General features: G+C 54.0%; 1 protein-coding gene across 1 annotated transcript; it reads right to left on the reverse strand.

Moving 5' to 3' along the window:
- Nucleotides 1-5023: 5023 nt before the first annotated feature.
- Nucleotides 5024-26876, reverse strand: PHLDB3 (pleckstrin homology like domain family B member 3). The gene is made up of 16 exons (XM_081108719.1): nucleotides 26764-26876; nucleotides 25892-26262; nucleotides 24921-25103; nucleotides 24637-24774; nucleotides 21220-21348; nucleotides 20862-21026; nucleotides 19867-19977; nucleotides 19665-19748; nucleotides 19225-19335; nucleotides 13117-13216; nucleotides 12881-12971; nucleotides 12708-12795; nucleotides 11929-11985; nucleotides 7411-7630; nucleotides 6643-6728; nucleotides 5024-5450 (listed from the first exon to the last, which is right to left on the reverse strand). Exons 2-16 carry the CDS (start codon nucleotides 26126-26128, stop codon nucleotides 5316-5318), a joined length of 1935 nt encoding a protein of 644 aa, XP_080964845.1. The 5' UTR covers nucleotides 26129-26262; nucleotides 26764-26876; the 3' UTR covers nucleotides 5024-5315.
- Nucleotides 26877-27851: the final 975 nt, after the last annotated feature.

The raw sequence follows: 27851 nt of genomic DNA on the forward strand, positions 1-27851 counted from the left end.
TCCCTCAGAGTTCCCCCTCGGTGTGCCGCCTCGCAGCCCGGGTCCTCTTACCTGAGCTCAGGATGAGTAACTTCCCCCCAGGCAACCTCGACCTTGCCCAACCAGGCCAAATCAGCGTCCGCTGTGGGGCGGGAGGCCCGCCCCTGGGTGCGCCACCCTCAGCTGCCAAGGAGGGAAATGGCGGGAGTCCAGGTTCCCTGACGATTCCCCAAAGAAAGTCTGTGTATTTGGGGGGAAGAGGGGAGAGTGCTGAGGTTCACAGAGGGGTCTACTCTACGCTTGGCACTCACTACAGATTTAATGAGTACCTACGGTGTGCCAGCTGTGGTCTGGAGATTACGACAGAACCAGTGCCTGTCCTCACAGAGCTCACCGTCTGATGGGGGAGACAGATATTCACCAAATAATCACCAAATTCAAAGGAGGACATTGAAGGAGGAAGTGGAAGGGAGCTGCAAGGAGGTGTGGGCCCTAGAAGGGGGCCAGTCAGTGAAGCTTCCCTGAGGATGTAAGAGTTGTGTGGTCTCAAGGACATGAGGATTTGGCCCATAAAGGAGGTCGGGGTGGGGGCAGGGAGCATTACAAAACAGAGGGCGCAGCAGGTGCAAAGACCTAGAGGTGGGAAGTAGCAAGACCCAGTCAAACTCAGCGGAGAGCAGTGCACCAGGAGCTCAGAGGGCGAGGGAGAAGGGTGGAAAGTGAGACAGAAGCACCAGACAGGGGCCAGACCACTTAGGGCGTTACGGGCCCTGAGAAGGGATTTGAATTAAATCTGAGAAAACTGCAGAACCTTTGAGAGGGTCTCAATCAGCTGGGGACACAATCAGATTTACTTTCTAATAGGATCAATCTGGAAAATAATGCAAATATCCATCAGGAAGTGAAGGGGAAAAGCAAGAGTAGTTCACTAATCCTGTGCAATATTGCACAGCAGTGCAAAAGCCCACCAATGGCCTCAGCGACATGGACGAATCTCAAAAACTCGATGTTGAGCTTGAGAAGCCTTAAGCAAGTAAAACATACATTGTAACTCCACGTAGATGAAGTCCTAGAACAGACAAAACTAATCAGTAGTGAGAGAAGTCTCAGCAGGGGTGACCTTTGGCTAGGCATTGTCCCAAAGAAGCCGTGGTGAGAAGCCCCACACTCTTCCTCTGGGGGGTAGTCACACGTGTGTACAAATATGTAAAGGATCACCGAGTTATATACTTACACACGTCACTGAATGCACATCATTATTAAAGAAAGAAAGGGAAAATGCCTCTGTGGCTTCTGTGTGAGCAAGGAAAAGACTCTAGAAGGGGAGACAGCGAAGACCAGGAGTCCGGTGGGGCACCTGGGCAGTTTTCCAGGTAAGAGAGAGAAAGGCAGTCCCCGATGGCTGGTCAGGACTTGGCCTGGCACTCACAGTGCGGTCATGGTGTTGTGCGACACACCAACACACCACTACCATCAGACAGGGCCACACTGACCGGAATGGAGCGAGACACAATCAGGACCACTGCATCCGTCACCACGTCTGAACACAGAAACGAACAAGAACACTGCAAACCACAAAATGACTAAGCATTCCCATATCCTGGCTAATATATGTGACTGCTTATATATTATATTATATTATATTATATTATATTATATTATATTATATTATATTACATTACATTACATTACATTACATTATATTATATTATATTATATTATATTTATTATATTTATTATATTATATTTATTATATTATATTTATTATATTATATTTATTATATTATATTTCTTATACTATACTATAAAGTTACAGCTTTACTCTTGCTTTGTTTCTCTTGGCTCATAGATAAGATCTATCGATGGCAGTAAAAATAGCAGCTGTGCCGGTAGAGATATTATTTGTCCCCCAGACCCCATTGCTCCCCCCCCCAATTCCCAACAATGACTAGCACCTCAGTCACATGGGTGGGGTCACTTGGCATCATGATGAGGGAGAAAGTGAATGACTGCTGGTGAGGTCATTCAGCATGGCCCCCGCCTCCCTGCCTCCCAGCCGGGAATCCCAGCCCCACTTTTGCTGTGTGACCCTGTGCTAAGTGTCTTCACCTCTCTTAGCCACTGAGGTGTCTGTCCTATAATAAAGGGAGGAGTGTGTCCATGGCGGAGTGAGGCAGTGGGCGAAGTATCAAGTCTGGGATCTTAATCCTGCCTCTGCCATCTCCCTGCTGTGTGACCTCAAACAGCCGTGTCTCCTCTGAACTTGGGCTGCCTCCTTTGCCAAATGGGTCTGAAAACCCCTCTCTGGAGGGGTGGAGGGAGGCTGGCTGGTAATGCTATTATTATCGTGTGCTCAGACGCAGGAGGCCCTGCAGGCCCCAGCGGCGTGGGAGAGTTTCAGGGAGGAACCCTAACTGGCTGGACCAGAAGAACTAGTGTCTTGGGAGGGAATGGGACCCAGGGTGGGGAGCCTCCTCTTGCTCAGGCCTGCCCAGATTCTGGGCGCTGACCCCCACCTGGCCCCAGACCAGAGAGCAGAGGGAGGTTTGAACGTGGGGCCTCTGTTTAACCTGCTCAGTGACTCTTCCCGGCTCTTCTCCTCAGAGTCACTGGAAAACGATTTAGAATCTGGTCCCCGGATGGATGCACAGAGGGATCAGGGTGGAGGCAGGCCCCAGCACTGGAGTTCACGCCGGGGCCTCAGACAAGCCTGGGGCCATATCCACTATGGGTTTCCTGTCCCCTGGGACAGGGCAGGCTCAGCCCAGTGACGTTCTCGGCCTGTCTCAGGCCCAATCCCTCTGGGATGTACCGTCTGGGATGTGTTAGAGAAGGGGTGGGGTCAGGGCTCAGTGCAAAATGAAACTTTGGGGACCCAGTTCAAAAGGCAGAAAAGAGTGCCCTTAAAAGTACTAAAAATAGCCCTAACCGGTTTGGTTCAGTGGATAGAGTGTCGGCCTGTGGACTGAAGGGTTCCCGTCAAGGGCATGTACCTTGGTTGCAGGCACATCCCCAGGAGGGGGTGTGCAGGAGGCAGCTGATTGATGTTTCTCTCTCATCAATGTTTCTAACTCTCTATCCCTCTCCTCTCCTCTCTGTGAAAAATCAATAAAATATATATATTTTTAAAAGTACTAAAAATAGAAATGCTTCCTTCTACCACCTCTCTGGGCCCCTCGTGGTGTTCAATGTCATGTTCCCTTGGGCACAGGGATACTTGTGGAGTGAGCACAGCCCCTCACAGATGTCTAGAGACCCTGCCCCACTAGAGCAACCTTGGCTATGGGTCCTCCTTCCACCAGCTGCCCATTGCCACGTCCCACCCTGAGATGCCTGACCCTGAGCTTCCCACGTGCACCCAGGCCCTGCCGGAGCTGGAGGGTGGCAGGGGTCACAGGGAGGGGCAGGGCAGGGAAGGCAGACTGAACCCGTTCGGGGGAGGTGGGAGATGGAGCTGAGACTCCAATCCCCCCAACTGAGGCTTCACATCGCTCCAGACTTCACTTACAAAACACACATTCAAATACAAAATTAAGACTTTCCAGGCAGCAACCACCGAGCATTCATCCTGAGAGGGCTCTTCTGACACGGGGGCCTGTCAACCACACTGGTCACAGGCCACCAAGCCGGCCCAGTACGTGCCATATGCAGAGGGGCTGGGGGATGAACTGACCCAAGAACACAGACATCTCCCACCTGGAGGTAGGGCTTAAGGGCCACCTGGGGTCACTGAGGGCCTGGGGACTAGGGCGCCAGCATTCCTGGAACTCAGAAGTACCAATTCTGGATCCTCAAGGAATCCTGGGACAGGACAGACAGGACACCCAGGTCCCAAAAGGACAGAATGCCAGAGTTTGGGCGGGGGGGAGGAGGAGACTGTCTCCACACAGTGACAGCCTAGAGTGGTCACTGTGGGGGAGGGAGCCTGGGGGGCTGGGGGAGCCTGGGGGGCTGGGGGAGCCCAGAATAGACCCTTGGCACAGCCCAGGGAGTGGGGAGAGCTTCTTGGAGGAGGGGACACCTAGGGTCAAACCTAAAGCATCGAGTTCTATGTTTGCCTTGTTCACCATGGGAAAAAGTCTCGGCATCTTTTTCCCATCTATTTATTCAGCCATTATTCATTCCCTCAACACCTAGTTTGTGCTAGGTCCTTTGCTGTGCATCTGAGACTCAGCAGTGACCGAGACAGCCCCGTCCTCGCCTTCCGGGGCTCCCATCCAGCTCGGAGACACTCCTCAGCAGTGATGACCCGGAGCAGTCAGGCTGTGATGAGTGATCAGAGCTGGGATGGGAAGCCCAGAGGAACCATCTGACTCAGCCTCGAGAATCAGGGAGGGCTCCCTGGAGAAGGAAACATCTGAGCTAAAACTGAAATGATGAGTACAAATTGGGTGGAGTGGGGAAAGCTGTCGAAGCAAAAGCAACAGTATATATAACAACCAAGCAGTGAAAGGGAAGTTGGGGTTTTGGTTTGGTTTTGTTTCACTTTCACGGAATGAAATGTGCCCCACGGTGCTGAGGACACTGCAGTGACCAGTACAGCCCTGGCTCTGCCCTCATGGAGCTCCCCGTCTGTAAGGACATAAACCCATCACCCGTGATAACCTAGGTGTGCAGGGACGGGACAGGGGAGCTCCAAGGGGTGCCCGACCCAGCCTGGCAGTCAGGACCAGCCTCCCAACTAAGCCCTGAAGAATGAGGAGCTAGCTGGTTAGGGCAGGGCAGAGGGAACAGCATGTGCCAAGGCCTGGAGGGCAGGAGCCTAGGAGCGCCTAGTAATTGCCAAGAGCCCAGTCAAATCAAAAAGAGTGGAAGCAGGTGGGCCCTCAACTAAAAAAATAAAATAAAAATAAAATCCCCCAGGTTAAGAACCCATGCTTCTCCACGCCCCTCCTCCAGCCTGACCTTAGTTGACAGCCTCCATTTTTAAAGAGAGAACGGCTGCGGGATACTTGGCTCTCAGAGGGACCTATAACTCGGATGACCTGCCTAAGGGGCCGAGGGGCACAAAGGCCTGGGTTGGAATAAACAACCACCAATTTTTCCTCCATGTTTAATTCGATATACAGGAGCACCAATAAATAGTTCCTTCCCGCCCCCGCAATCTTCCTCCTGCCAGCGACAGGGCCCCAGGGCCCCAGGGCTGGCTTCCCGGCGTCCGTCCGGTCCGTCAGTCCGTCCGGGGAAGGCACCTGCAGCCCAGGAAGAACAGCGCGGCTCAGGCCAGCAGAGCGCGGCGCCGGCAGAATTCCCAGCGGAGTTCCAAAGGGGCGGGGCCAGGCTCCCGGAGTGGGCGGGGCCTCGCTGGTCGTCCCCCCCCAAGAGGGTGGTGCCGCTCAGGGGACGTGGTTCTCATCGGCCGCGGTCACGATGACGTCCATCCAAATCCGCATGGCCTCGGGGCTGGGTGCCACCATGTAGAAAAGGCGCTCATAGGTTTTGACGCAGAAAGTCAGGCGCGGGTTGGGGCTCTGGGAGAAGTGGAGTGGAGGTGGTTAAGGGAGCATGCATGCTGGAACCCCAGCCCTGGGACTTGGACAGGCTGGGTGGCATCGGACAAGTTATTTAGAATCTGTTTCCCCATCCGCCTTCCTAAATAATGCTGCCTACCTCACTGGGTTGTGAGGATTAGATGAATTAACACATCTGAGGGGCTTAGAATCTGGGGAGAGAGGAATTTAAAAGGAGGAATCCCTAACTTTTCCTATATTAGAAATCTAAGCATTCAGATTTCCCCTCTCCTAAATGTAGGTCTCCCTGGTTTGTAACTGGGGAAAGCTGGTGTGTTCCACAACCCATTCACTGCCAAACCCGAATTCAGTAAGTCCCTTACATCCATCACCTGACTTTAGCCTTCTGACCTCTGAGGAAATGGGCTGAAGTGTGCTCATCTTTCAGGTGAGAAAACTAGCGCTGGCAAAAGGAAGTTAGTCACTTCCCTGATGTCCCAACTGGTTGCTTTCCCCACCTATTTCTACACACTGGACCAGTTCCCAATATTTAAATCGGGTGGCTCTGCACTGTCATAAACATTTGAATTCCTGAGTCCTCTAGGAGAAAAAAGAAATGATGTGATATGGGGCCCATTCCCATCTGGCAACTTTGGACCGAAGCTGAAGCCATTGTCTCCTAGATGCTCCCAGGCTGCCCCAGCCCTCACCCTGCGTCTTCAGTAATGTATCTCCAGCTTCGCATCAGTTTGCCAAATTTTTGCTCTAAATCAGTGGTTCTCAACCTTCCTAATGCCGCGACCCTTTAATACAGTTCCTCATGTTGTGGTGACCCCCAACCATAAAATTATTTTCGTTGCTATTTCATAACTGTAATTTTGCAACTGTTATGAATCGTAATGTAATTATATATGTGTTTTCCGATGGTCTTAGGCGACCCCTGTGAAAGGGTCGTTCGACCCCCAAAGGGGTCACGACCCACAGGTTGAGAACTGCTGCTCTAAATCTTTTGCTCCAAGGAAAGTAACAGTGGCTGAGAGCCAGAGAGTGCACTCTTAATGTTTGGCCCCTGCAGTGAAATGACCTGTTTGATCCCCTGTTCTGGACGGAGTACCCCGACAGTGGGGGCTGTGGAGGGCCTTTCCCGGGGACTAGCTAAGGCCTGACTGCCGGGGCTCAGACCAGGACAGGGTAGGAGCAAGCGGGACTTCACCTTGAAAGCACAGCGTAGGTGGTCATAATAGACTTCCTCGATGGCCTGGAAGTAGATGACGCCTTTGAGCTTGGACTCTTCTTTATCTGACAGAGGGGGGTAGGGAAGAAACAGAGCTAGTGAGGGGTGTGTGTGTGTGTGTGTGTGCGTGAGTGCGCGCGTGTGCTGGGCAGGGTGGGGGTCACTGGGCCCAAGTCTAGAGTTGGAGGGTGAATGAATGTTGGTGCTAAATGGGAAACTGGTGGGGAGGCTGGACAAGACTAGTGAATGGGGTTGGAATCCCAGGTCCCTCAATGCCTTGGTCCCTGACACTCACGGAGAGGTCCGGTTCCCCTACAGGAAAACCGAGAGGGGCCTAGACTCCTGGTGATGGGGGAGAGGGGGGGAATGAAAATGTGGGTCTGACTCCTCCTGGGTATCTTAGGAAAATGGGGTCTGGGACCCAGACCTGTACAAAACTTGATCCATGTGACTGAGGCTGGCTTTCCATAGGAGGAAGAAGAGGGTGGCGATCTGGACTCCTGGGTCCTGGGGGAGGTGGGAGTCCAGACGCCTGAGTTGTGGTTGGTTAGGAAGGAGTAGGGACCAAATTCCTGGGCCCTGGGGGGAGTGGGGAGTGGGGGGGTCTAGACTCCTGGGTCCTGGGGATCCAGACCCATGGGCCCAAGAGAGAAGGGGGGTGGGGGCTGGGACCCCTAGGTGTCTGGGGGGAAGGCCCCCGAGTGTGCTGTCCCAGGACCCTGGGGCCCACAGCACCAGGCTGTTTACCGGAGTAGTAGGCCAGACGGCGGGCCTGGCGGTCAAAGCAGAACCACCGCTTCCTCCAGGTCTTGATGCGGCCACCCATCTTCACCAGGGCCCCGCGGCAGCAGCCCCCAGACACCTGGACATGTGGGCAGTTTTCGGGGTTGTGGCCCCAGCGTTCCAGGTGCTGCCGGAGATCCAAGACCCGAGGGACAGGAGGGCGGGGCGGGAGCGTGGGCGGGGCCTGGGAAAGAAGCGAAGGGGGCAGCATGGGGTCAGGATCGAGGCCTGAAGCCTGGAGCCCACAGGGAAGCTGGTCACAGCTGCACACATGCAAGGCCTGTTACAGCCGTTGAACAGTATTATTAACAATGACCAGTTGGTTAGAATGTGGTCCCCATATGCCACGGTCGTGGCTTTGATCCCGGGTCAGAGCACATACAAGAATCAATCAATGAGCCCAGCCAGTGTGGCTCAGTGGTTGAGCATTGACCTATGAACCAGGAGGTCATGGCTCAAATTCCCGGTCAGGGCACATGTCCGGATTTCTGGCTCGATCCCCAGTAGGGGGCGGTTAGGAGGCACCTATTGATGATTCTCTCTCATCATTGATGTTTCTCTCTCTCTCTCTCTCTCTCTCCCTTCCTCTCTGAAATCAATAAAAATATATTTTTTAAAAATAAGTGGGACAACAAATCGATGTTTCTCTTTCTCCCTTCCTCTCTCTAAAATCAATCAATAAAAATATATTTTTTAAATGACAATCATAATGATGAACCTGACAGCTACATTTATTGACTATGAAACTGCCAGAGATGTACCAGCATCAACTCCTTGACTCCCCACTGCCGCCCCTGGGACAGGGCTACTATGAGTCCCATATTACAGAGGAGCAAACGGGGGTACAGCGATGAAGTAATCTACCTGAAGTCACCCAGAGCTCAGGGGGCAGAGCTGGGACCGGAACCCAGGGTTTCAAGACCTAACAGCTCACCCTGAAACACCAAAGGCACGTCAGAGAGTGAGGGACCCCTCGGTGAGGGTCTCCACAGGGACCCCCATATTCCGCCCTGCAAACCAGGGACCAAACAGCAAGTGATCAATAAACAAGAGCACGGGTTCCATTATTGTTGTTGTTGTGATTAAATCAGTGACTATTCCCTATGCTGAGCACGTTATAGGGGTAACTCCCCTGCCCACTCAAACCCTCTGGGGGTAAACACATTATCATCCCCATTTTTGTTTTGTTTTTTTTTTTTCAGTAGAGAAGAGAAACATAGATTTGTTGTTCCCCTTACTTATGCATTCGCCAGTGATTCTTGTATGTGCCCTGCCTGGGGATCGAACCCACCACCTTGGTGTACTGGGACGATGCTCTAACTCACTGGACTACTTGTCCAGGGCTTTATCCCCCTTTTAAAGAACCAAGACTCGGAGAGGTTGTCACTACGCCCACGTCACACAGCCAGAGCTGAGCAAGACGGGACTCCCAGGCAGTGGTCGTCTCCCGTGGCCAGGAAGGGGAGAAGAATTAAATTCAGGCCACGAAAGTTTCTACTGTTCCCAGGCCCAGCCCATCAGACCTCCTCTTCCCGAATGATCCCTGCAGAGACTGAAATGACCCTGTAGTCATGAGGCTCTGGGCATGGCTAAGCCCAGCGTGTAAGCAGAGCCACGGGGGCGTTTGTTAACAGGCAACCTCAGACTCAGTCATCCCAGGTGGGGTCTGGGGTGGGGTGAGGTTCTGCACGTCTAACAAGCCCCAGGAACACTAATGCTGTTGGTCCACAGACCACGCTCTGAGTATCGAGGGCTGAGAAGACGAAAGCGAGGCCCGAGCAAGAAGGGGTGAGAAACAGATGGGACCCCGAGGATGGAGACAGGGAAAGCGAGCAGGAGAAGAGCGGGGAAATGAAGAGAAGCAGGGAGAATGCACAGGAGGGGCAGGGACAGTTAAAAGGACACCCGCTGGGGCCTGGAAGCGTACGGGTCATGTCGCCCAATCCAGAGTCATACTACAGATCACCAATGTGTACGGACGGCCCCCAGTGCGTCCAGCGCTGTACTGAGTGATCTCAGCCGTCACCTCGGTTCCTCTCCAAACCACCCATTCTTGTTCCCATAGAAAGGAGGTGACCCACCCAGGTAGGACGTGGTGGAGTCGGCCCTGATGCAGGAGAGCCGATGGGCTCGGGACTCCCGACTCCCCCCTGCCCACCTGTGTCAGCCCAGAACTCCTGCCCCTCTCAGAGCCTGTTTCCCTGAACTGAACTCGGGGTCACCAGCACCCTCCCCCTGGGGCTGCTTCTGTCAGGCTCTCCCACCGGGTGATTCTCCTTTTAGTGCGAACCCAGGGACACTGTAGTTAATAAGTGATGCGGCCACGAAGCAGGGCCTTCATTTTTAATGAGCTGGAGCTTGTGGCTCTGCCACGCCTCGGGCTCTATCTACTCCCTGGCTCTTATCAGCCGACAGGCACCTTATTTTAATGACACCTGCGGCTTCCTGGCTGTCCCCCTCCCAAGAAACGCCAGCTTCCCCGAGGGCAGGGGTTATCACTTTGGTCACTGCTGCCACCCATCAACGGAGGAGAAATGTGGAAGGAAAGCACCCATGGCTGGGAAAACAGAAAGCAGGCTGGGAACGATGTGCTCACTTCCAGGAAAAGTAAGTTCACAAAACGTGGGAAAGTGTAAGAAAATTCTAAGGCTCTTTAACCGCAGAAAACACCTGCGCCTCCGCAGCCCGCAGCCGCGACGGGAGGCGGGCTCGAGGGAGAGCTTCACTTTCCCCACCCTGTCGCCTTCTTTACAACAGAAATGTATTAACGCAGAGGTCAACGTATCCTTTTAATACGGAGCCTCGCAGCTAAATCCAGAGTGTGAGAAACCCTACAAGATAAAAGACTCGATTTTTTCCCATTAAAAGATGGCATTTAAAAAAAAAAAAAAAAGTGGGACCCTAGCCAGTTTGGCTCAGTGGATAGAGCGTCGGTCCACGGACTGAAGGGTCCTGGGTTCAATTCCGGTCAGGGGCATATACCTCAGTCACAGGCCCCATCCCGGCCCAGGTGGGGGCCCACGTGGGAGGCAACCAATCGATGTGTCTCTCACATCAAGGTGTCTCTCTCTTTGCCTCTCTCCCTCCCTTCCACTCTCTCTAAAAATCAATGGAAAAATATTTTTAGGTGAAGATTAACAACAACAACAAAAAAAGTGGGGCACGGCTGAGGTGGCTCAGTGGTTGAGCACTGACCTATGAACCAGGAGGTCAGGGTTTGATTCCCAGTCAGGGCACATGCCCTGGTTGTGGGCTCGATCCCCGGTAGGAAGCATGCAGGAGGCAGCCAATCAATGATTCTCTCTCATCATTGATGTTTCTCTCTCTCTCCTCTCTCTCTCTCTCTCTCTCTCTCTCTCTCTCTCTCTCTCTCTCTCCCTCCCTCTCCCTTCCTCTCTGCAGTCAATTAAAAAAATGTATATATAATACATATAAAAGTATATATTATATATACTTTTTTAAAAAGTGGGGCTCTGGCTGGGTGGCTCAGTTGGTTGGAGTGTCATCCATACACCAAAAGGTTATGGGTTTGATTCCCGGTCAGGGCATATGCCTAGGTTTCAGGTTCGAGTCCAGTCAGGGCGTGTGCAGGAGGAAACTGATCAATGTTCCTCTCACACTGATGTTTCTCTCTCTCTCCCCCACCTTCCTCTTTCTCTAAAATTAGTAAAAGAACGTATCCTCAAGTGAAGATTTTTTTAAAAAGTGGAAAGAGAGGACTTTTAATCTTAGCAATTTGAGACATTTAAAAAATGTATTGTGAGGACTTTGTTTGGATCCAGATGGAAATAACCACAGTCCCGGTGATACTTTGGAGACAATTAGGGGAATGTGAATATGGACCAGGTATTAGGATGCCACAGAATTAATAGTCTTGATAAGTAATGACTGGGATTTTTATGTTAAAAAATACTTATATATTGGAGATACACAGGGAGGAATGGGTGAAAGGATAGGATATCTGCAATTGGATGTAAAATATTCCACTGCAGAGTGGGAAGTCGGTGTGGGGTCAGTCAACAAAGCTGGCAACCAAAACAAGACTCAACACTGCTCATCGCTGAAGCTGCGTGGTGCGCATCTGGGGGTGTATGCTCTCTACTTTGGCATATGCCTGAATAGTTCTACAATGAACAGTATTTTAAAAGAACCAAAAATAAACAAAAAAAACCCACAAAATTTTAAATGACTTTTAAACGACCCAGGATGTAGCTGCCCTCATTTGGCAGTAACTGCTGACAGTCACCCACTCACAGGAGAGGAAAGTGAGGGACAGGGAAGTGGACACGGTGCCCCAGGACAACTGCCTGTGGGTACAGACAATCACAATGGGAACAAGCTACGTCTTTTTAGCTCCCCTTCCCTTGCCAAGCCCAGGAAACGTTTCTGTGCCCCTGGAGAGGAAAAGGTGAGGTAAGAAAGGGCAGAGGCCAGGGGGCGAAAAGGAGCAGGGGACAGGTAGGGCGAGGGTAGGAGACTGACCATTATGGCAGGAACAGCGGGGCCTGAGGAACCTTCTGTGGTCCTTCTTGTTCCTTCCTGTGGGTTCAGGAAGGAGTCAATGATGATACTAACCAATAAGATCTGGGGGGGAAATGTACTGGACCTGGATCTGAGGGAGGAGAGGGGTGGGGGCCTGGACTCCTGGGTCTGAGGGAGGAGGGGCTGGGGGCCTGGACCCCGGGGTCTGAGGGAGGAGGGGCTGGGGCCTGGACTCCTGGGTCTGAGGGAGGAGGGGCTGGGGGCCTGGACTCCTGGGTCTGAGGGAGGAGGGGCTGGGGCCTGGACTCCTGGGTCTGAGGGAGGAGGGGCTGGGGGCCTGGACTCCTGGGTCTGAGGGAGGAGGGGCTGGGGGCCTGGACTCCTGGGTCTGAGGGAGGAGGGGCTGGGAGCCTGGACTCCTGGGTCTGAGGGAGGAGGTGATGGGGACCTGGACTCCTGGGTCTGAGGGAGGAGGGGCTGGGGGCCTGGACTCCTGGGTCTGAGGGAGGAGGGGCTGGGGGCCTGGACCCCTGGGTCTTAGGGAGGAGGGGCTGGGGGCCTGGACTCCTGGGTCTGAGGGAGGAGGGGCTGGGGGCCTGGACCCCTGGGTCTGAGGGAGGAGGGGCTGGGGGCCTGGACTCCTGGGTCTGAGGGAGGAGGGGCTGGGGGCCTGGACTCCTGGGTCTGAGGGAGGAGGGGCTGGGGCCTGGACTCCTGGGTCAGAGGGAAGAGGTGGGACTGAATCTCCTGACCCTAATCAGGCGGGTCTGGGGTCTCACCCTGGCCTTGAGCAGCCGCTCCCGCTCCGCCACAGCCTGCTGCAGGAGCCGCTCCATGCGGGCGATGTCTGGGTAGAGCGCCCCACAGCTAGGAGGAGGGGACAGAGGCCAGGGCAGGTTACAGAGGCCCTGCCTCTTCCCCCCATCTTCCCACCTTCTCCGGGATGTCTCACCTATTCCCAGAGCCACAGTTCAGCAGCTGATAGAGTGGGTGTCTCCCAGAGTCTCCTGCTGCTGGTGGGAGGGCTGAGGCCTCCAGGGATCCTGGGGGAGGAGAGGTGGGGCTAGGAGGCTGGGATTCTCCCTTGTCCACTCCCTCCACTTCCGCCCCAACAGGCATCCAAGCCAAGTTCCTCCATCCTGTGCTGCAGGAAGGGGGGGAGGGTATGCCGGGAGAGGGGGTCCTCACCAGTACAATGGAGGGACAGAGGTCGGGGGGATCCCCTCTGGCTCAATCTCTCTCCCCTCTTCCGGGACAGGCTTCCATTCCTTTGGAGGCCGATGGAGCCCTGAAAACACACAAGATGCTCAATCTCAACCGGAAGTCAGAGGCCTGACTGACGAGTAAAACCACCATCTATCAGGCACAGATCAAAAAGCTACCCTGCACATGATGCCGAGTGAGCGACCAGTCACAGAGGACCCCACGCCGGGATGTCCAGAATGTGCAAATCCATAGACAGGAAGTAGGTTAGGGGTTGCCAGGGACCTGGGGAAGAGAGGGAACTGAGGGGTGATGGCTAAGGGGTCTGGGTTTCTTCTGGGGTAATGGACATGCCCTGAAGTTGTGGCGATGGTTGCACAACTCTGAATATACTAAAAGCCACTGAATTATACTTTTTAACTGCGTGAATTGTATGGTGTGTGAATTATATCCTGATAAAACTATAAAGAAAAAACCCACTGTGTTCGGGCACGTGGGAAACCCAGACACTCTCCCACAAATTGGGGGGGCGGGGGGGAGAGGGCAGAGGGTTCTATTGGAACAACCTTTATGGAGGCCAATTTGGCTCTTTTATTTTTTTTAATGACAAATGCATACATCTTTGAGCTCCAGTTCCACTTGTAGGATTATATCATATGGACATCCTCATACGTATGCAAAATGACCTGAGTTCAAGGTCATTCCCCTCAGAAGCCGGGAGGCCACCACAGTGCCACAGAGTGGGGCAGGGGAAATAAACCAGGGATCTTCTGCACCACGGAAAAGTCTGCAGTCCATATAGTAAAAGGGGGGATGCTCTTTATATCCAGAGAGAAAATAACCTCCAAGGTAAAAGCATAGAGCAGGCCCTAGCTGGCTTGGCTTGTCAGATAAGGCGCCGTACTGCGAACCCAAGGGTCACAGGTTCAATTCCAGTCAAGGGCATGTACCTAGGTTGCAGGCTCCTCCCTGGCCGGGGCCCTGGTCGGGGCACATGCAGGAGGCAACCAATCCATGTGTCTCTCTCACATAGATATTTCTCTCTGTCTTTCCCTCTCTCTTCCTCTCTCCCTAAAAATCAATGGAAAAATATCCTCGGGTGAGGATTGACAAAAAAAAGCAAGCACAGAGCAGGGTGAAGTTGACATATCTATGCACAAAGAGGGGGAGAGTGTATACATGACAGAATGTGTAAACACAAACATCCCCAAGAAGACAGAGAAATTGGTCACCCCAGCCGCCCCCAGCAGATGACCTGAATGGACGGAAATAATAGCGGAAGAGCCTTTTCTCTGCATAACCTCCAATGCCCTTTGAACTCTGAATGAGGGGAATGTTCACTTTAAAAAAAAATAAGTAAGGCAGGGCATATGCCTGGGTTGCAGGCTCAATCCCCAGTGGGGGGGAGGGGGGGGAGTGGGGGGAGTGGGGGAGGGAAATAGGGGGGCGTGCAGGAGGCAGTTGATATTTCTCTCTCATCAATGTTTCTATCTCTCCCTCTCCTTTCTTCTCTGTCTAAAATCAATAAAGCCCTAGCAGGTTTAGCTCAGTGATTGGAGAGTCGACCCTCGAACTGAAGGGTCCCAGGTTCGATTCCGATCAAGGGCACATGCCTTGGTTGCAGGCTCAATCCCCGGCCCTGGTCGGGGTGCTGCAAGAAGCAACCAATCGATGCGTCTCTCTCACACCAATGTTTCTTTTGCTCTGTCTCTCCCCTTTCTTTCCACTATGTCTAAACACCAATGGAGCCCGGCCAGCCTAGCTCAGTGGTTGAGTGTTAACCTATGAACCAGAAGGTCAGGATTCAATTCCCAGTCAGGGCACATGCCCAGGTTGTGGTCTCGATCCCCAGAAGGGGACATGCAGGAGGCAGCCAATCAATGATTCTCTCTTATCACTGATGTTTCTCTCTCTCCCTCCCTCTACCTTCCTCTCTGAAATCAATAAAAATATTTTTTAAATAAAAATAAATTAAAATCAATGGAAAACTATATAACCTCAGGTGAGGATTAACAAAAAAATTAAATAGATAATAAAAATAAAAACATATTTAAATAAATATGACAATTAAATGCAACCTGGCTCTACGGTGTGGCTCAGGAGGTTAGAGTGTCGCCCCAGTACACCGAAAAAGGTTGTGGGTTCGACCCCCCGTAGTGTCGTGTATGGAAGGCAAGTGATTGATGTTGCTCTCCCACATCGTTATTTCTCTCACACTGATGTTTCTCTCTCTCTCTCTCTCTCTCTCTTCCTCTCTCTAAAATCAACAAATAAATCCTCCCATTAGGGTTAAAAGAGGGTCACCTTCCAACCTCTGGACATTGACCCAGGGTCCAAGGATACGGGCTGGCCAGGGGAGAATCGGCCAAGTGCAAAGGTGCTGAGACAGGAACAGGTATTGGCTGGTCAGTGCTCCTGCAGCTGAGCCGAGCACTGGGGAGGGTGGGGAGAGGTGGGCAGGGGCTGGCAGACCAAGGTGAGGAGGCCCCTGGGGCAACTGGGGGCATTTGATGGGGAGGATTGAAGTCGGAAGACTGCTGTGTCAGGGATAGATTATTGGGAGACAAAACGTAAGACGGAGACATCAGTGAGGAAGCAGGAAGCCAGTATAGGGTCACAAAACCAGAGATGAGGGCGGACGTGGAGAGAGGAAGGGCGCTCATAATTGTAACACAACCAATCACTGTAATTGGAATCAGGGTCCCCGCAGCCCACATTCACTGAGCACCCACTTTGTGCCAGGCCCACGCTAAGCCTTTAACCATTAACCAGTGGGTGCTGTTATTACGCCCATTTTGCAGCGAAGTAAACTGAGGCACAGAGACGGGTCTAAGTCCAGCCAGCTGGGAAGTGGCAGGACAGGTATCTGAACCCAAGCAGAGGCAGTCCTCTTAGACATGACATGATCCTGGAAGACCCGGCGGAATCTGAGGATCTACTAGCACTCGGGAGAGAGAGAGAAGAAGGGGCAAGGAGGAGGGCCCTGCTGATCGCACATTCATTTATCTGCTTGTGTTTGTTCACCTGCTGAGGAAAGAGATACTCCCTGGACTCTGCGTGCCCTGCGCCCCCGTTGCTCCCTCCGAACCAGTGCTGACGACGGTGCTCACTGGACCCCGAAGCATCCCTAGCAGCGCTCGTCCTCCAAAAGGCACAGGCCACGGACACAGACAGACGCGGCTCAGACCCGGCTCTGCCGCTCACTGGGTGTGTGACCTTGGCAGGCCACCTCCCTTCTCAGGCTAGCCTTCCCGTCTGCAAAGTGGGCGGCGACCCACTGCCCGCTGTGGCTGATGCAAGGGTCAAACGAGTGACCTCGTGCAAAGCACACAGAAGAGTGTCTGCCCTCCCCCACACATCCCCTCCCCCTCCCCCCCCATGACACCCAGGGGCAAGGTGGGTATGAGATCCCCTCAGCAGGTACAGGGCCCACCTGGCCTTAGAAGCTTCTTGTCCACAGGGGCCCATAACTCAGGAAACAACTCCAAAGGAATGGACCCAGCTTCCCAGGAAGTGTTTATAGGTAAGCAATTTACTCAGAAGGGCCCTATTGACTCTGAGTCGGTTGCCTGGCAACCCAGCTGATACTCCACCTTTATCAGGCTTCCACGGAAACTATCTGGAAAGTTCATTTCCCAGACATTATCTGCTCACCCTTGACCCAGTTAACAGGACCTACTTTTGGGGGTTCTTCTGAGCACATGATGAAATAGTATATTTTTATTAGATACAGGGTGTCCCCCAAAAAATGTATACACACTTGGACAGCTGATAGCTCAATTTTGAAAATGAAATGTATGTTAATAAACACTGCCTTGCCCTGACCGGTTTGGCTCAGTGGTTAGAGCAGCCGTGGCCGCGGGCGGCCCGTTTGAAATGAATAAAACTAAAAAAAAAAGAGACCGTACCCTTTTATGTAATGATGTTTACTTTGAATTTATATTAGTTCGCACAAACACTCCATCCATGCTTTTGTTCCGGCCCTCCGGTCCAGTTTAAGAACCTATTGTGGCCCTCGAGTCAAAAAGTTTGCCCACCCCTGGATTAGAGCATTGGTCTGTGATCCCCAGCCCTGTCCAGGGCACGTGCGGAAGACAACCAGTCGATGGGGCTCTCTCATATCAATGTTTCTCTCTCTCCCTTCCTCTCTCTCTAAACTCAAAAAAAAAAAAAAGAAAGAAAAAAGAAAAAGCAAAGACAGCCCTGGCCCCGTGGCTCAGTTGGTTGGAGCTGGTTGGAGCATATCTCCTGACCAAAGGGTTGTGAGTTCTATCCCCGGTCAGGGCATCAGGAGGGGTTGCGGGGAGAGGACATGCAGCTGATTAGTGTTTCTCATATTGATGTTTCTATCTCTCTTCCTCTCTCTCTAAAATAAATAAAAACATACCCTGGGGTGGGGATTAAAAAAAAGAGACACAATAGAATTGTTTCCGCATGGAAGCCCAGGGTGGGTGAGAGTGCAAGCTCTGAGGACAGAGTGCCCCCGTTCGAATCCCAGCCCTGTCACATGCCAGCTAGTCAAGTAACTTCACCTCTCTGCCTCAGCTTCTTCACCTCTAAAATGGATCTAAGAACCTACTTCATAGAGTTTTTTAAAAAAATATATTTTATTGATTTTTTACAGAGAGGAAGGGACAGGAATAGAGAGTTAGAAACATCTACCAGAGAGAAACATCGATCAGCTGCCTCCTGCACGCCCCCTACTGGGGATGTGCCCGCAACCAAGGTACATGCCCTTGACCGGAATCGAACCTGGGACCCTTCAGTCCAGAGGCCGAAGCTCTATCCACTGAACCAAACCAGTTAGGGCGTTCATAGAGTTTTTGCAAGACCAAATGAGTGAATCATGTGAAGCATTTAAAACAGTGTCTGGCACACGCCAAAGACTCAGTCAGTATCAGCTGTCATCAGTATTGCTGTTACTGTTCATATTGCTATTATTAGTCATCAACAATGGTGAGTCAGCTCTAAATACATCAACGGAAAACCATCTCCATGACAGAGTACTAAGTTATAAAACAAAAGCCAACTCCGTCACTAATCCACACGTTCCTGCAAAAACAGTTTTATATGATATAACAAGAGCTACCAATTTCTAAGTGCTTTACCAACTCCATGTCCACACAGCAGAAACAAAACTATTGTCACTAACTTCCACCCCACCTCAGGCACCACCCTCTGCCACCGTCTTCTCTATTTCATTAAAAAAATCACTCGCAACCCATTCAAAAATCTTTGTCCCATTAATAAGGTGGGACTCCCACGTTTAAGAAGATCTGAAAAGCCCTAGCTGGTATGGCTCAGTGGATAGAGCGTTGGCCTCCGGACTGAAGGGTCCCGGGTTCGATTCCAGTCAAGGGCATATGACCGAGTTGTGAGCTCGATCCCTAGTAGGGGTCATGCAGGAGGCAGCCAATCAATGATTCTCTCTCATCATTGATGTTTCCATCTCTCTCTCCCTCTCCCTTCCTCTCTGAAATCAATAAAAGTATATTTTTTAAAAGAAGAAGATCTGGAAGGAAGGATACTCAAGAAACAAGAAGTTGTGCTGCTTCTGGGGAAGGGGCTGTGGGCCAGTGGGGTGGGGAGAGGCGGCCTTCTTATCAATACGCCCTGTTCTGATGCTTTTAAACTTTATTCCAGCCCTGGCCGGTGTGGCTCATTTGGTTGAGCGTCATCCTGAGCACTGAAGGGTCACTGGTTCGATTCCCATCAGGGCACATGCCTGGGTTTCGGGCTCAATCCCTGGTGGCAGCAGGGTGGGGTGTGTGAGAGAGGCAGCCAATCGATGTTTCTCTCTCTCCCTCTCCCTTCCTTTCTCTCTAAAAAAATCAATGAAAAACGTTTTAAAAAATAATAGAAAAGAAAATAAAATTTACTCCTGGGTGCACATACATGTTCCCATTTCTCCAGGGGAGGGATGGGGGTTAGGCAGAAGGAAAACATAAATAAATAAAACTGATCAAACTAAAACTAGAAACTCCCCTTGATCAACCTTTCCTGGCCCCCGTGGCAGAGAACACCACAGTGGGAGTTCTAAAGACACAGTGTCCAGTGGGATTGGAGGGGGGTGTCGGGGGGGTGGGGAGGCACCTGCAAGGAGCTGTGAACGGAGAAGAGGCAGGAAGAGGCAGAGGCAGCCGTGTGCGCAGCAGGGTCCTGGAGCACCAGCAGCTGGCGGTCCGTCTTCTGCGTGAACAGGAGCTGCGGGGGAGGGTGACGATGAGCAGGAGCTGGAGGGGCCGCAGAGGACCCCAGTTCCAGGATGCTCTGGCCAAGGTCTCCAGCGCCAGCCCATTTCTCAGTGGAAAAAACACAGGCCCAAAGTCACAAGAGGGCTGGACTGGGGGCTTGCTGTCCAGTCTCCCAGCATGAGTGAGGACTGTGGGCGGACTGCCTGTTCCCTGAGGAGGAGGAGCTGGGGACCCAAATTCCTGAGGCCCACGGGCAAAAGGGCTTAGAGGCCGAGAATCCTGGCTCCCACGGGAGGAGGGTGTCGGGGAGGGGCTGACGGGTGCATGACATCCCCATACCTTGGTGAGGGCCTGGCTGGGCTCAGAGAAGTCTCCGCCAGGGCTTCCCTGGAAGCAATTCAGCTCAAGCAGTCGGCTCCGTTCCTAGGGGAAGGCAACACATCACAGGCTGCCACACCTCCAAGGCAGAATGGGCCATCCCAGCCCCAGGGAGGCGATGGATGCCCCAGGGAGGGGGGCAGGCCGCCTGGGGGCCACCTACTTGTGTCAGGGCCTGAAGGGCCTCCTCCTTCTTCTGGCTCAGCCCCCGGCTCTCAGCTGCCATCTGCTCTCCCAGCGACTTCAGCTGCTCCTCCAACACCTGAATCCGGCGCTGCAGGACCCCCCAGGGCCCCCGTTACTCAGCTGCCCCAGCGGCTCCCACAGAACCACCCCATAACAGAGACCCTGGGACCTGGGAGGGGCTGGGAGGACTCAGAGTTAAGCTCCCTGGTGCCTTCTTCCCTTGGGGGTGTCCAGAGAGGGGATGGAGGATTTGATATACAGAGAGACCAAGGGACACTGAGACCCAGAGAGAGTCGCCAGAGAGAGAAAGGGACAAACAGAAAACAAACCGGAAGATACAGGAAGAAGGACCCAGACAGATCCCAAGAGACAGAGATACAGAGAAAGAAGACAAGGCAGAAACAGCACCGAGATGGACAGAGCTGTGTGAGACAGAGGAAAAGGAAAAGAGAGAGACAGGAAAGACACACAGACACAGGGGTGGAGAACTCTGCCGTCCGAAACTGCAGGAAGCTTTGTGTTAAGCAGAACCAGACACGTTGCTTTTCCCAGCGGCCTTAGTCAGCCCCTAGGACGTGACGCGCCCAGAAAGGACTGGCGGAGGTCTTTCTGGACTCGGGTTTGACAGGCATGGAGTGCAGTGGTGAAGATCAAGTAGGTTCAAATCCCAGCTCTGACCTTGACAGACAGAGTGACCTTGGACAAGATTACATGAACACCCTGAACCTCAGTTTCTTCATTTATAAAATGGGGGGAAACAAGCTGTGCCGCCTAGGATTGCTGTACGGATTCGATGACTAAACGCCCATGAAATGTCACTGTGTGCCCGGCACACAGTAAAGGCTCAATAAACATCAGCTATTGTCGTTACTACTGCGAAGTGACACAGGCAGGAAACAGAGAAAGGGCCAGAAACGAGTGGAAAAGCCAGCGGGTGACGTGAGGGAGGCAGGCTAGTCCAGCCCAGCTCACCCTGTGCTGTGCCACGCTGGCCTGAAGCTCCTGGACCTTGGGGTCCAGCGCCCCAACGCCAGGGCCGTCCCGATGATCCTCCTCCTCCCGCCGGCTCTCCCGCTCCAGTTGCTGGAACTCCAGGTCCTCGTAGGCACGCTGGGCCACATCCAGCTGTTCCCTGATCTGTGGGCAGAAACGCAAAAGGGCTGGACCCCCAGGGCTCAGGAGAGGAAGGGGCTGGGCCAGGACTCCTGGTCAAGGAGCACCCAGACTTGAGTGCTGGGGTTGCGGGGGCTCTGGGGAGGAGGGTACTGAAGGCCTGTACTTCTGGGTCTTGAGGCGGAAGAGGTGCCTGGAAGGTCCACGGGGCCCTCACCTCCTGCACGCTCTGCAGAAGCCGCTCACGCTGGTCCTCTGGCTGTGAGTCCAGCCGCCCCTGGGCTTCCCGAAGTCTCTGGCGAAGACCCTCCACGCGCTCCCTCTCCTGGCTCAGCCGCCTCTGCTCCTGAAAGAAAAGCCAGGCTTGTCATCTTCCCCTGAGCACAAGGGACAGACACGGAGGCCAGCAAGGGCCAGGCTGGCTGGACCTCAGACCTCCCTGCCCGGGGACGGCTCCATGAGGGCAGGACCCCGTGTGTCTGGTTCACTCTTGTACTGGCCTACCCAGAGTAGTAGGCATCATACAAACAGCTATTCAAGAAATGAATGAATGCAAAACACATCCATGCTGGGTGAGTGATCCTGGGACCCAGAGGGGGGATGAGACCTGGTCCCTGGGCTCCAGGTGGGGACACAACCAGTTACCGCCTGAGGCAATGGCGGCCATGAAATGCAGAGACTGTGGGAACCCAGGGGGCGGGGCAATTTTATTGGAGTAACCCAAGGTTTCCTGGATGTAAGGACTTTAAGGTGAGCCTCAAAAATCAGACAGCATTTAAGACCTGGGGAGTTAGAGGGGGCTGGAAGGGCATTTTGGGCAGAGGGAACAGCATGTTGCAAATGCACCATGAAGTTGAAACGTATGGGAAGTTTAGGGGCAAACTCTGGTCGGGGAGGCAGAAGATGTGGTGGAGTAGAGACAGTGAGCATGGTGGGAGACCACGGTGGAAGGGGGGCACAGCTCATGTCCAGTTTGGCCAACCAGGCTAAGGAGCCTTTATCTTGGGGCAATGGGGAGCCGTGGAAGGACTGAAAGGATCTCTGGGAGATGGATTCAAGGGGTGGACACCAGCTCCTTCATGAGTCCTCCAAGAATGAAGAGGAGACCTACACTGGGCCTGGGCAGGAGGGTTGCAAAGGAGACAGACTAGAGAGAGAGGATCAGGGAACAGTAAGGACCGGACATGGTGACCGATAGGCTTGGGTGTGAACGATAGAGAGGTGTGCAGAGCAAGGTCCAGGACTCTGACCTGGTGACTGACTGAAGGGAGGGTGAGATAGGGACAATGTAGAAAAGGGCGTCGCTGAGGTCAGCTTTGGTTATGGTGACTGAGAAGGGCCAAGACTGCTGGGTCTGAGGGAGGAGGGGCCAGGGGCCTGGACTCCTGGGTCTGAGGGAGGAGGGCTGGGGGCCTGGACTCCTGGGTCTGAGGGCGGAGGGGCTGGGGGCCTGGACTCCTGGGTCTGAGGGAGGAGGGGCTGGGGGCCTGGACTCCTGGGTCTGAGGGCGGAGGGGCTGGGGGCCTGGACTCCTGGGTCTGAGGGAGGAGGGGCTGGGGGCCTGGACTCCTGGGTCTGAGGGAGGAGGGGCTGGGGGCCTGGACTCCTGGGTCTGAGGGAGGAGGGGCTGGGAGCCTGGACTCCTGGGTCTGAGGGAGGAGGGGCTGGAGCCTGGACTCCTGGGTCTGAGGGAGGAGGGGCTGGGGGCCTGGACTCCTGGGTCTGAGGGAGGAGGGGCTGGGGGCCTGGACTCCTGGGTCTGAGGGAGGAGGGGCTGGGGGCCTGGACTCCTGGGTCTGAGGGAGGAAGGTGCATCCAGGAACCAGTATCTTAAGAAGCAGGACACGGGTCTAGATTACAGGAGGGAAATCAGGGCTGGAAGAAATATAGGCTTTTTGAGGGTGAATGAGGAGCCTGGACCCAGCTCAAAGAAATTACAACATACAAGATAAGGGCAAAGAGAAAAACTGATAGGATTACAAAGTTACCATTTTCTAAGCTATAGTGTTAACCAGTCCAAGCAATGACCACCAATGCATGGATGTTAAAGCCTTTAGGTAAACGATTATTAGGACGAGATCAGAGTGACCTCACTGAAGTCTGGACGACCAGAGGTGACGCCCCCTGACCTGGCGCACGGGAAGAGCACGGGAATCTGATCAGCCTGGTCCTCTAACCCACCACCTGCTGCGGGAAGAGGAACACGGCAAAGGACACGACCACATCCTGACCAAGGGACAGAGACCTGGTTTCTCCAAATAATATGGAAAACAGCAGTAGGTGGAGACTATTTGAAGTGAAACAACCCTTTTGGGGACCTGATTCAAACAGCCAAGTGGCATTTTTGAGGCAACCTGGAAACATGAAAACTGGAAATAAAACAATATTAAATATGGAACTGCCATCTGACCCAGTGACCCCACTTCTAGGAATATATCCTAAGAAACCCAAAATACCAATCAGAAAGAATGCATGCAAACCTATGTTCATAGCAACACAATTTATATAGCTAAGATCTGGACACAGCCCAAGTGCCCATCAGTAGATGAGTGGATAAAAAAGCTGTGGTACATTTACACCATGGAATACTATGCAGCAGTAAAAAAGAAGGATCGCTTACCCTTTGAGACAGCATGGAAGGACCTGGAGAGTATTATGCTAAGAGAAATAAGCCAGTCAGAGAAAGACAAGTATCACATGATCTCACTCATATGTGGAATCTAATGAACAAAACAAACTGATGACAAAAAAGATCCAGAGACACAGAAGCATGGAACAGACTGTTGAATCTCAGAGGGAAGGTGGGGTGGAGGGCTGGGGGAGTGGGGAGAGATTAACTGGGAAATTTATATGCATATATGCATAGCCCGTGGACACAGACAATAGTGTGGTGAAGGCCTGGGTAGGGTGGGTGCAGGATAGAGGGGGTCAATGGGAAAATAAAGGTGGGGGAACATCTGTAATACTTTCAACAATAAAGATGAATTTTTTAAAAATAAATAGCCCTAGCAGTTTGGCTCAGTGGATTGAGCATTGGCCTACGGACCAAAGGGTCCCGGGTTCGATTCTGGTCAAGGGCATGTACATTGGTTGCAGAATCCTCCCAGCCCAGGCCCTGGTCAGGGCTCCTGCAGGAGGCAACCAATCGATGTGTTTCTTTCACATCGATGTTTCTCTCTGTCTTTCCCTCTCTTTTCCACTCTCCCTAAAAATCAATGAAAAAAATATCCTCGGGTGAGGATTAACAAAATAATAATAATATGATGCCTGGAATGGGCTTTCAAAACTAGGGATGGGGAAGCAAATTGAGGGATATGAAACAGGAATGAAAGTTAATCACCTCTGAAGCTAGTAAGTGCCCCAATATGGCGGCCACCTGACTCTTCTTTTTTTGTTGGTTTAATGTTTTTCACAGTGTGGCAGTAAGAGACCAAAGAGAGCGGGGCAAAGGAAGAGGCCCCAACATTACGTCAGGGAGGCAGTAAGGAGCGGCTTCTGTTCCACCACAGTCCCACATCCCACCCAAGTATCACCATTTGGGGAATAGGGGTCACCCTGGTCCTAGGAGCCCCTGATCCCAGGACCCCACCAGGAATATCCTTCTGACACGGAGGGAATCGGATGACAGACAGACCTGTTCCCGCTGCTCCCGGCTGCCCTGCTCCGTGTCCACCTGCTGCTCCAGCAGCGCCCGGAGCTGCTCCTCCTCCCGCCTGGCGGCCACGCGCTCCCCGGCCAGCTCACCCCGCAGCAGGGCCACCTCCACCTCCATCTGCAAAGAGAAGGCAAGGGCTGGGGCCGGAGGGCTGGGGCGGGAGGGGCTGGGGCCGGAGGGCTGGGGCGGGAGGGCTGGAGGCCCGGCGTTGGAGCCCCTGGGAGGAAAGGACTGGGAGGCTTCCCGGGAGTCTGCAGCCTCACCTCGATCCTCAGCTCCTTCTTCTGGCGCTGTAGCTCCTTCACTCGCTGCTCCATCAGGGCCACTCGAGTCAGGGCCTCCAGCTGCTGCCCTCGAAGCCGCTGCGCCACCCCTCGCACCCCTTCCTTAGACAGGGTGGGTGTGGGGGGCATGGCTGGGATCTGCTCAGGAGGTGGGGCCTCCCCCTGATAGGAGAGGGTGTGTGTGGTCAGGTGGAGAGCCCCGGACCCCAGCGGTCATTAAACAGGTGTGTTCCCCACCTCATACCCCTCGGGGGTCTCCGTGGCCTAATTCAGCCACCACACTTTTATTCAAGGGAGGGTGCAGGTCCGGTGACCACCCGGCCCCAGGAGGAGGCCCCAGGGGCCCCCACAGTCCCAGAAGGGGGTACTGAGCCAAGCCAAGGAAGGTGTTTATTTTTCTCTAACCAGGTCCTATTCTCTGGGTGTCAAGCCCTCCTAGGCCCTGGATATCTCTCTCTCTCCCCAGGTCTCTCTGAGACACACCCTAACCCCCCCCCCCCCCCCGCCCATTTCTCTGGGCTTCCTGTCTCCCGCTCAGTATCCATCCTGTCTCTGAATTGCTACTTCTCTTCCTCGGAGTATCTCCCTCTCAAGGCTTCTGTCTCTATTTCTGTTTCTCTGAGCATCTCTGCCCTGTGTCTGGGTTTCTGTCTCTCTCTAGACCCATCTCTCTGGGTCTCTGTCCCTGGGTCACGCTCTCTCTGGCCTGCCCGTGTCCCTGACTCTTTGGGGTCTTGGTCTCCCCGTCTCCCCGCCCCTGGGTCTCTGCCATCTGGTCTCTGCACACAGGTCTGCAGGTGCCTGTCCCCCCCTCGGTCTGAGTCTCAGGAGTTTCCTAGCTCTGGGGCTCTCACCGTCCCCGCCGTCTGTCTGTCTGTCTCTCCATACCGGTCTCTCGCTGCCACTGTCACCTACCGGGTCCCCCAGGTCCCGCCCTCCCGGCCCCTCACCGCGTCCCGGCTGCTCTCGGTGCTGCTGCCTTCTCCCACTTCTTCCTCTTCTTCCGCCTGCTGCTCAGCTCCTCGGCCGCTCGGAAGCTCCGCCGGGGCCTCGGGGGCCTCCAGCTGGCGGGGGCCCTTGGGGTGCTCCCGGGCCTGGGGTGCGCCCTGCGGTTGAATCTTCACATCGTGTTCTGGGACCGGCGGCGGCGGGGGAGACCCTTCCTTGGGGCCGCTCGGCGTCCCCATGGCCGTGGCGCTGCGGCAGGTGGGCGGGGCCCGGCGTTCGGGGGCGGGGCCTGGCGTTCGGGGGCGGGGCCCGGCGTTCGGGGGCGGGGCCCGGCGTTCGGGGGCGGGGCTCAGGAGCTCCAAGCAGGCGAGACCTAAGAGTTCAAAGCATGCGACTGAGCATTCCGGAGCGTGGCCTGGCGTTTTAAGAGGCGGGATTCGCTGGCTCCTAGGGCGCCACGCCCCCGGAGGCGAGACCGAAATCTGAGTCCGGGTCCTAGCTCGCCCCCTATGGGTTTCTCCCGTCTATCAGGTGTGGCGCCTTGTACCCTCCCAGCAGCCTCCCAGCCCCCCAGCCCCGGACAACCTCACAGCGACCCCATCTCCTTCTCCCTCGGGGACTCAGGAGTCCGGGCGCCCGTCCCCTGCCCTCCGGAGCCTCGTAGACTTGGCTCTGACCCCAACGCAGAGAGCGGCGCCCATGCCATCTCATCCAGGGACCCAGGAGTCGGGGCTCCTGTCTCCGTCTCCAAACCAGGAGTCCGAACCTCAGCTCCTCCTGGGAGCTAGATTCCCGAACTCCAGCCTCCTCCGGCCCGCAGACCCAGGAAGCCCAGCCTCCAGCCCCCTGCTGCCCGGCACCCCGACCCCCTCACCGGCTCAGGATTCGGCGCGCTCCCCTCTGCACTCTGGGCGCTGTTGTTACTGCCTGCGAAACAGGTGGCTGGGCAGAGGGAGGAGAGAGGCTGCCGTCTCCCTCCCCGGAAGTGGGGGGGGGGCACAACAGGTCCAACAGCTCCTGAGGGAGGAGGGAGCGACCAGCTTGCCCCGCCCGCAGCCACAGCACCGGGCATCCCGGCTCCGCCCTTGGAAAACCCAGCATGTGACCCCCCCCACCCAACCTGCCTCCAGCGCCCCCATTCCTGCCCTGGGAGGGCCAGGTGTCTTGGTCACATTTGAATAAATGCCTCCCTAATGCCCAGACCCTGGGAATCCTGAAAGGAAGAAGGGAATGCAGATCGGGGCCTCTCCCCTCTAATGAGCCCTTTAGAAGGGCCCTGACCGGTTTGGGGAGCTGGGCAAGGGTAGGGGGGTGCCCTGAGCTGAGTCAGAGACCCGCCCGGAAACAGGGGGAAGTGTGCCCCCCCCCCCCCCACTTTGCTATGGGGTGGAAGAGGGAGGTTAAAGGTGCATGGGCCAGACCCTTTCCTCTCTGGGCAAAAACAGGAAAACAACTGGTGGGTGAGAAAGTATGATTGGATGTCAGGAGCTGTCCTAACACTTCATACACACGTCGCGTTAATTTAATGTCACCCTCACAGCAACCTAGCGAGGAAGCGATGTCTATCTCCACTTTATAGTTGGGGAAACAGGCTGAGAGGGAGAAGTGGCCCCAAAGGCTATCCACCTTGTTAATGGCAGTGCCAGATAGGTTCTCTGGCAGGTCTGCGGTCTCCACCACTAGGCATCCTGTCACTCCAAGCCAGGAAGCGCCTGGAAGGTCATTCCACATGATAGGGACAATAATAGTGAACACTCATCCGCATCGCCCAAGATTCCATGCGGCATCTAGGATGGAAAATACTTTGGAGGTCGTGGTGAAGCATAGTAACCTCCATCTTGGGTAAAAACTGCTGGTTAAAATTTTAACCCTGCTATTCTGGCTTCATAAACATTTGCTTGCTTTAATAGGGAAAATAAGACTACTCCCCATTCCAGAGAGGCCATAAAATATGCCCCAGAC

Source organism: Myotis nattereri (assembly GCF_964212035.1).
Source record: "Myotis nattereri genome assembly, chromosome: 15".
Classification (NCBI taxonomy): domain Eukaryota; kingdom Metazoa; phylum Chordata; class Mammalia; order Chiroptera; family Vespertilionidae; genus Myotis; species Myotis nattereri.

Coding starts and splice junctions, on each gene's coding strand:
- PHLDB3 (XM_081108719.1), bottom strand. CDS start 26,128: ATGGGGACGCCGAGCGGCCCCAAGGAAGGGTCTCCCCCGCCGCCGCCG. Junction 24,775..24,920: donor AGAAGGAGCTGAGGATCGAG/GTGAGGCTGCAG, acceptor TTCTCTTTGCAG/ATGGAGGTGGAGGTGGCCCT. Junction 21,027..21,219: donor TTCTGCAGAGCGTGCAGGAG/GTGAGGGCCCCG, acceptor TTCTGCCCACAG/ATCAGGGAACAGCTGGATGT.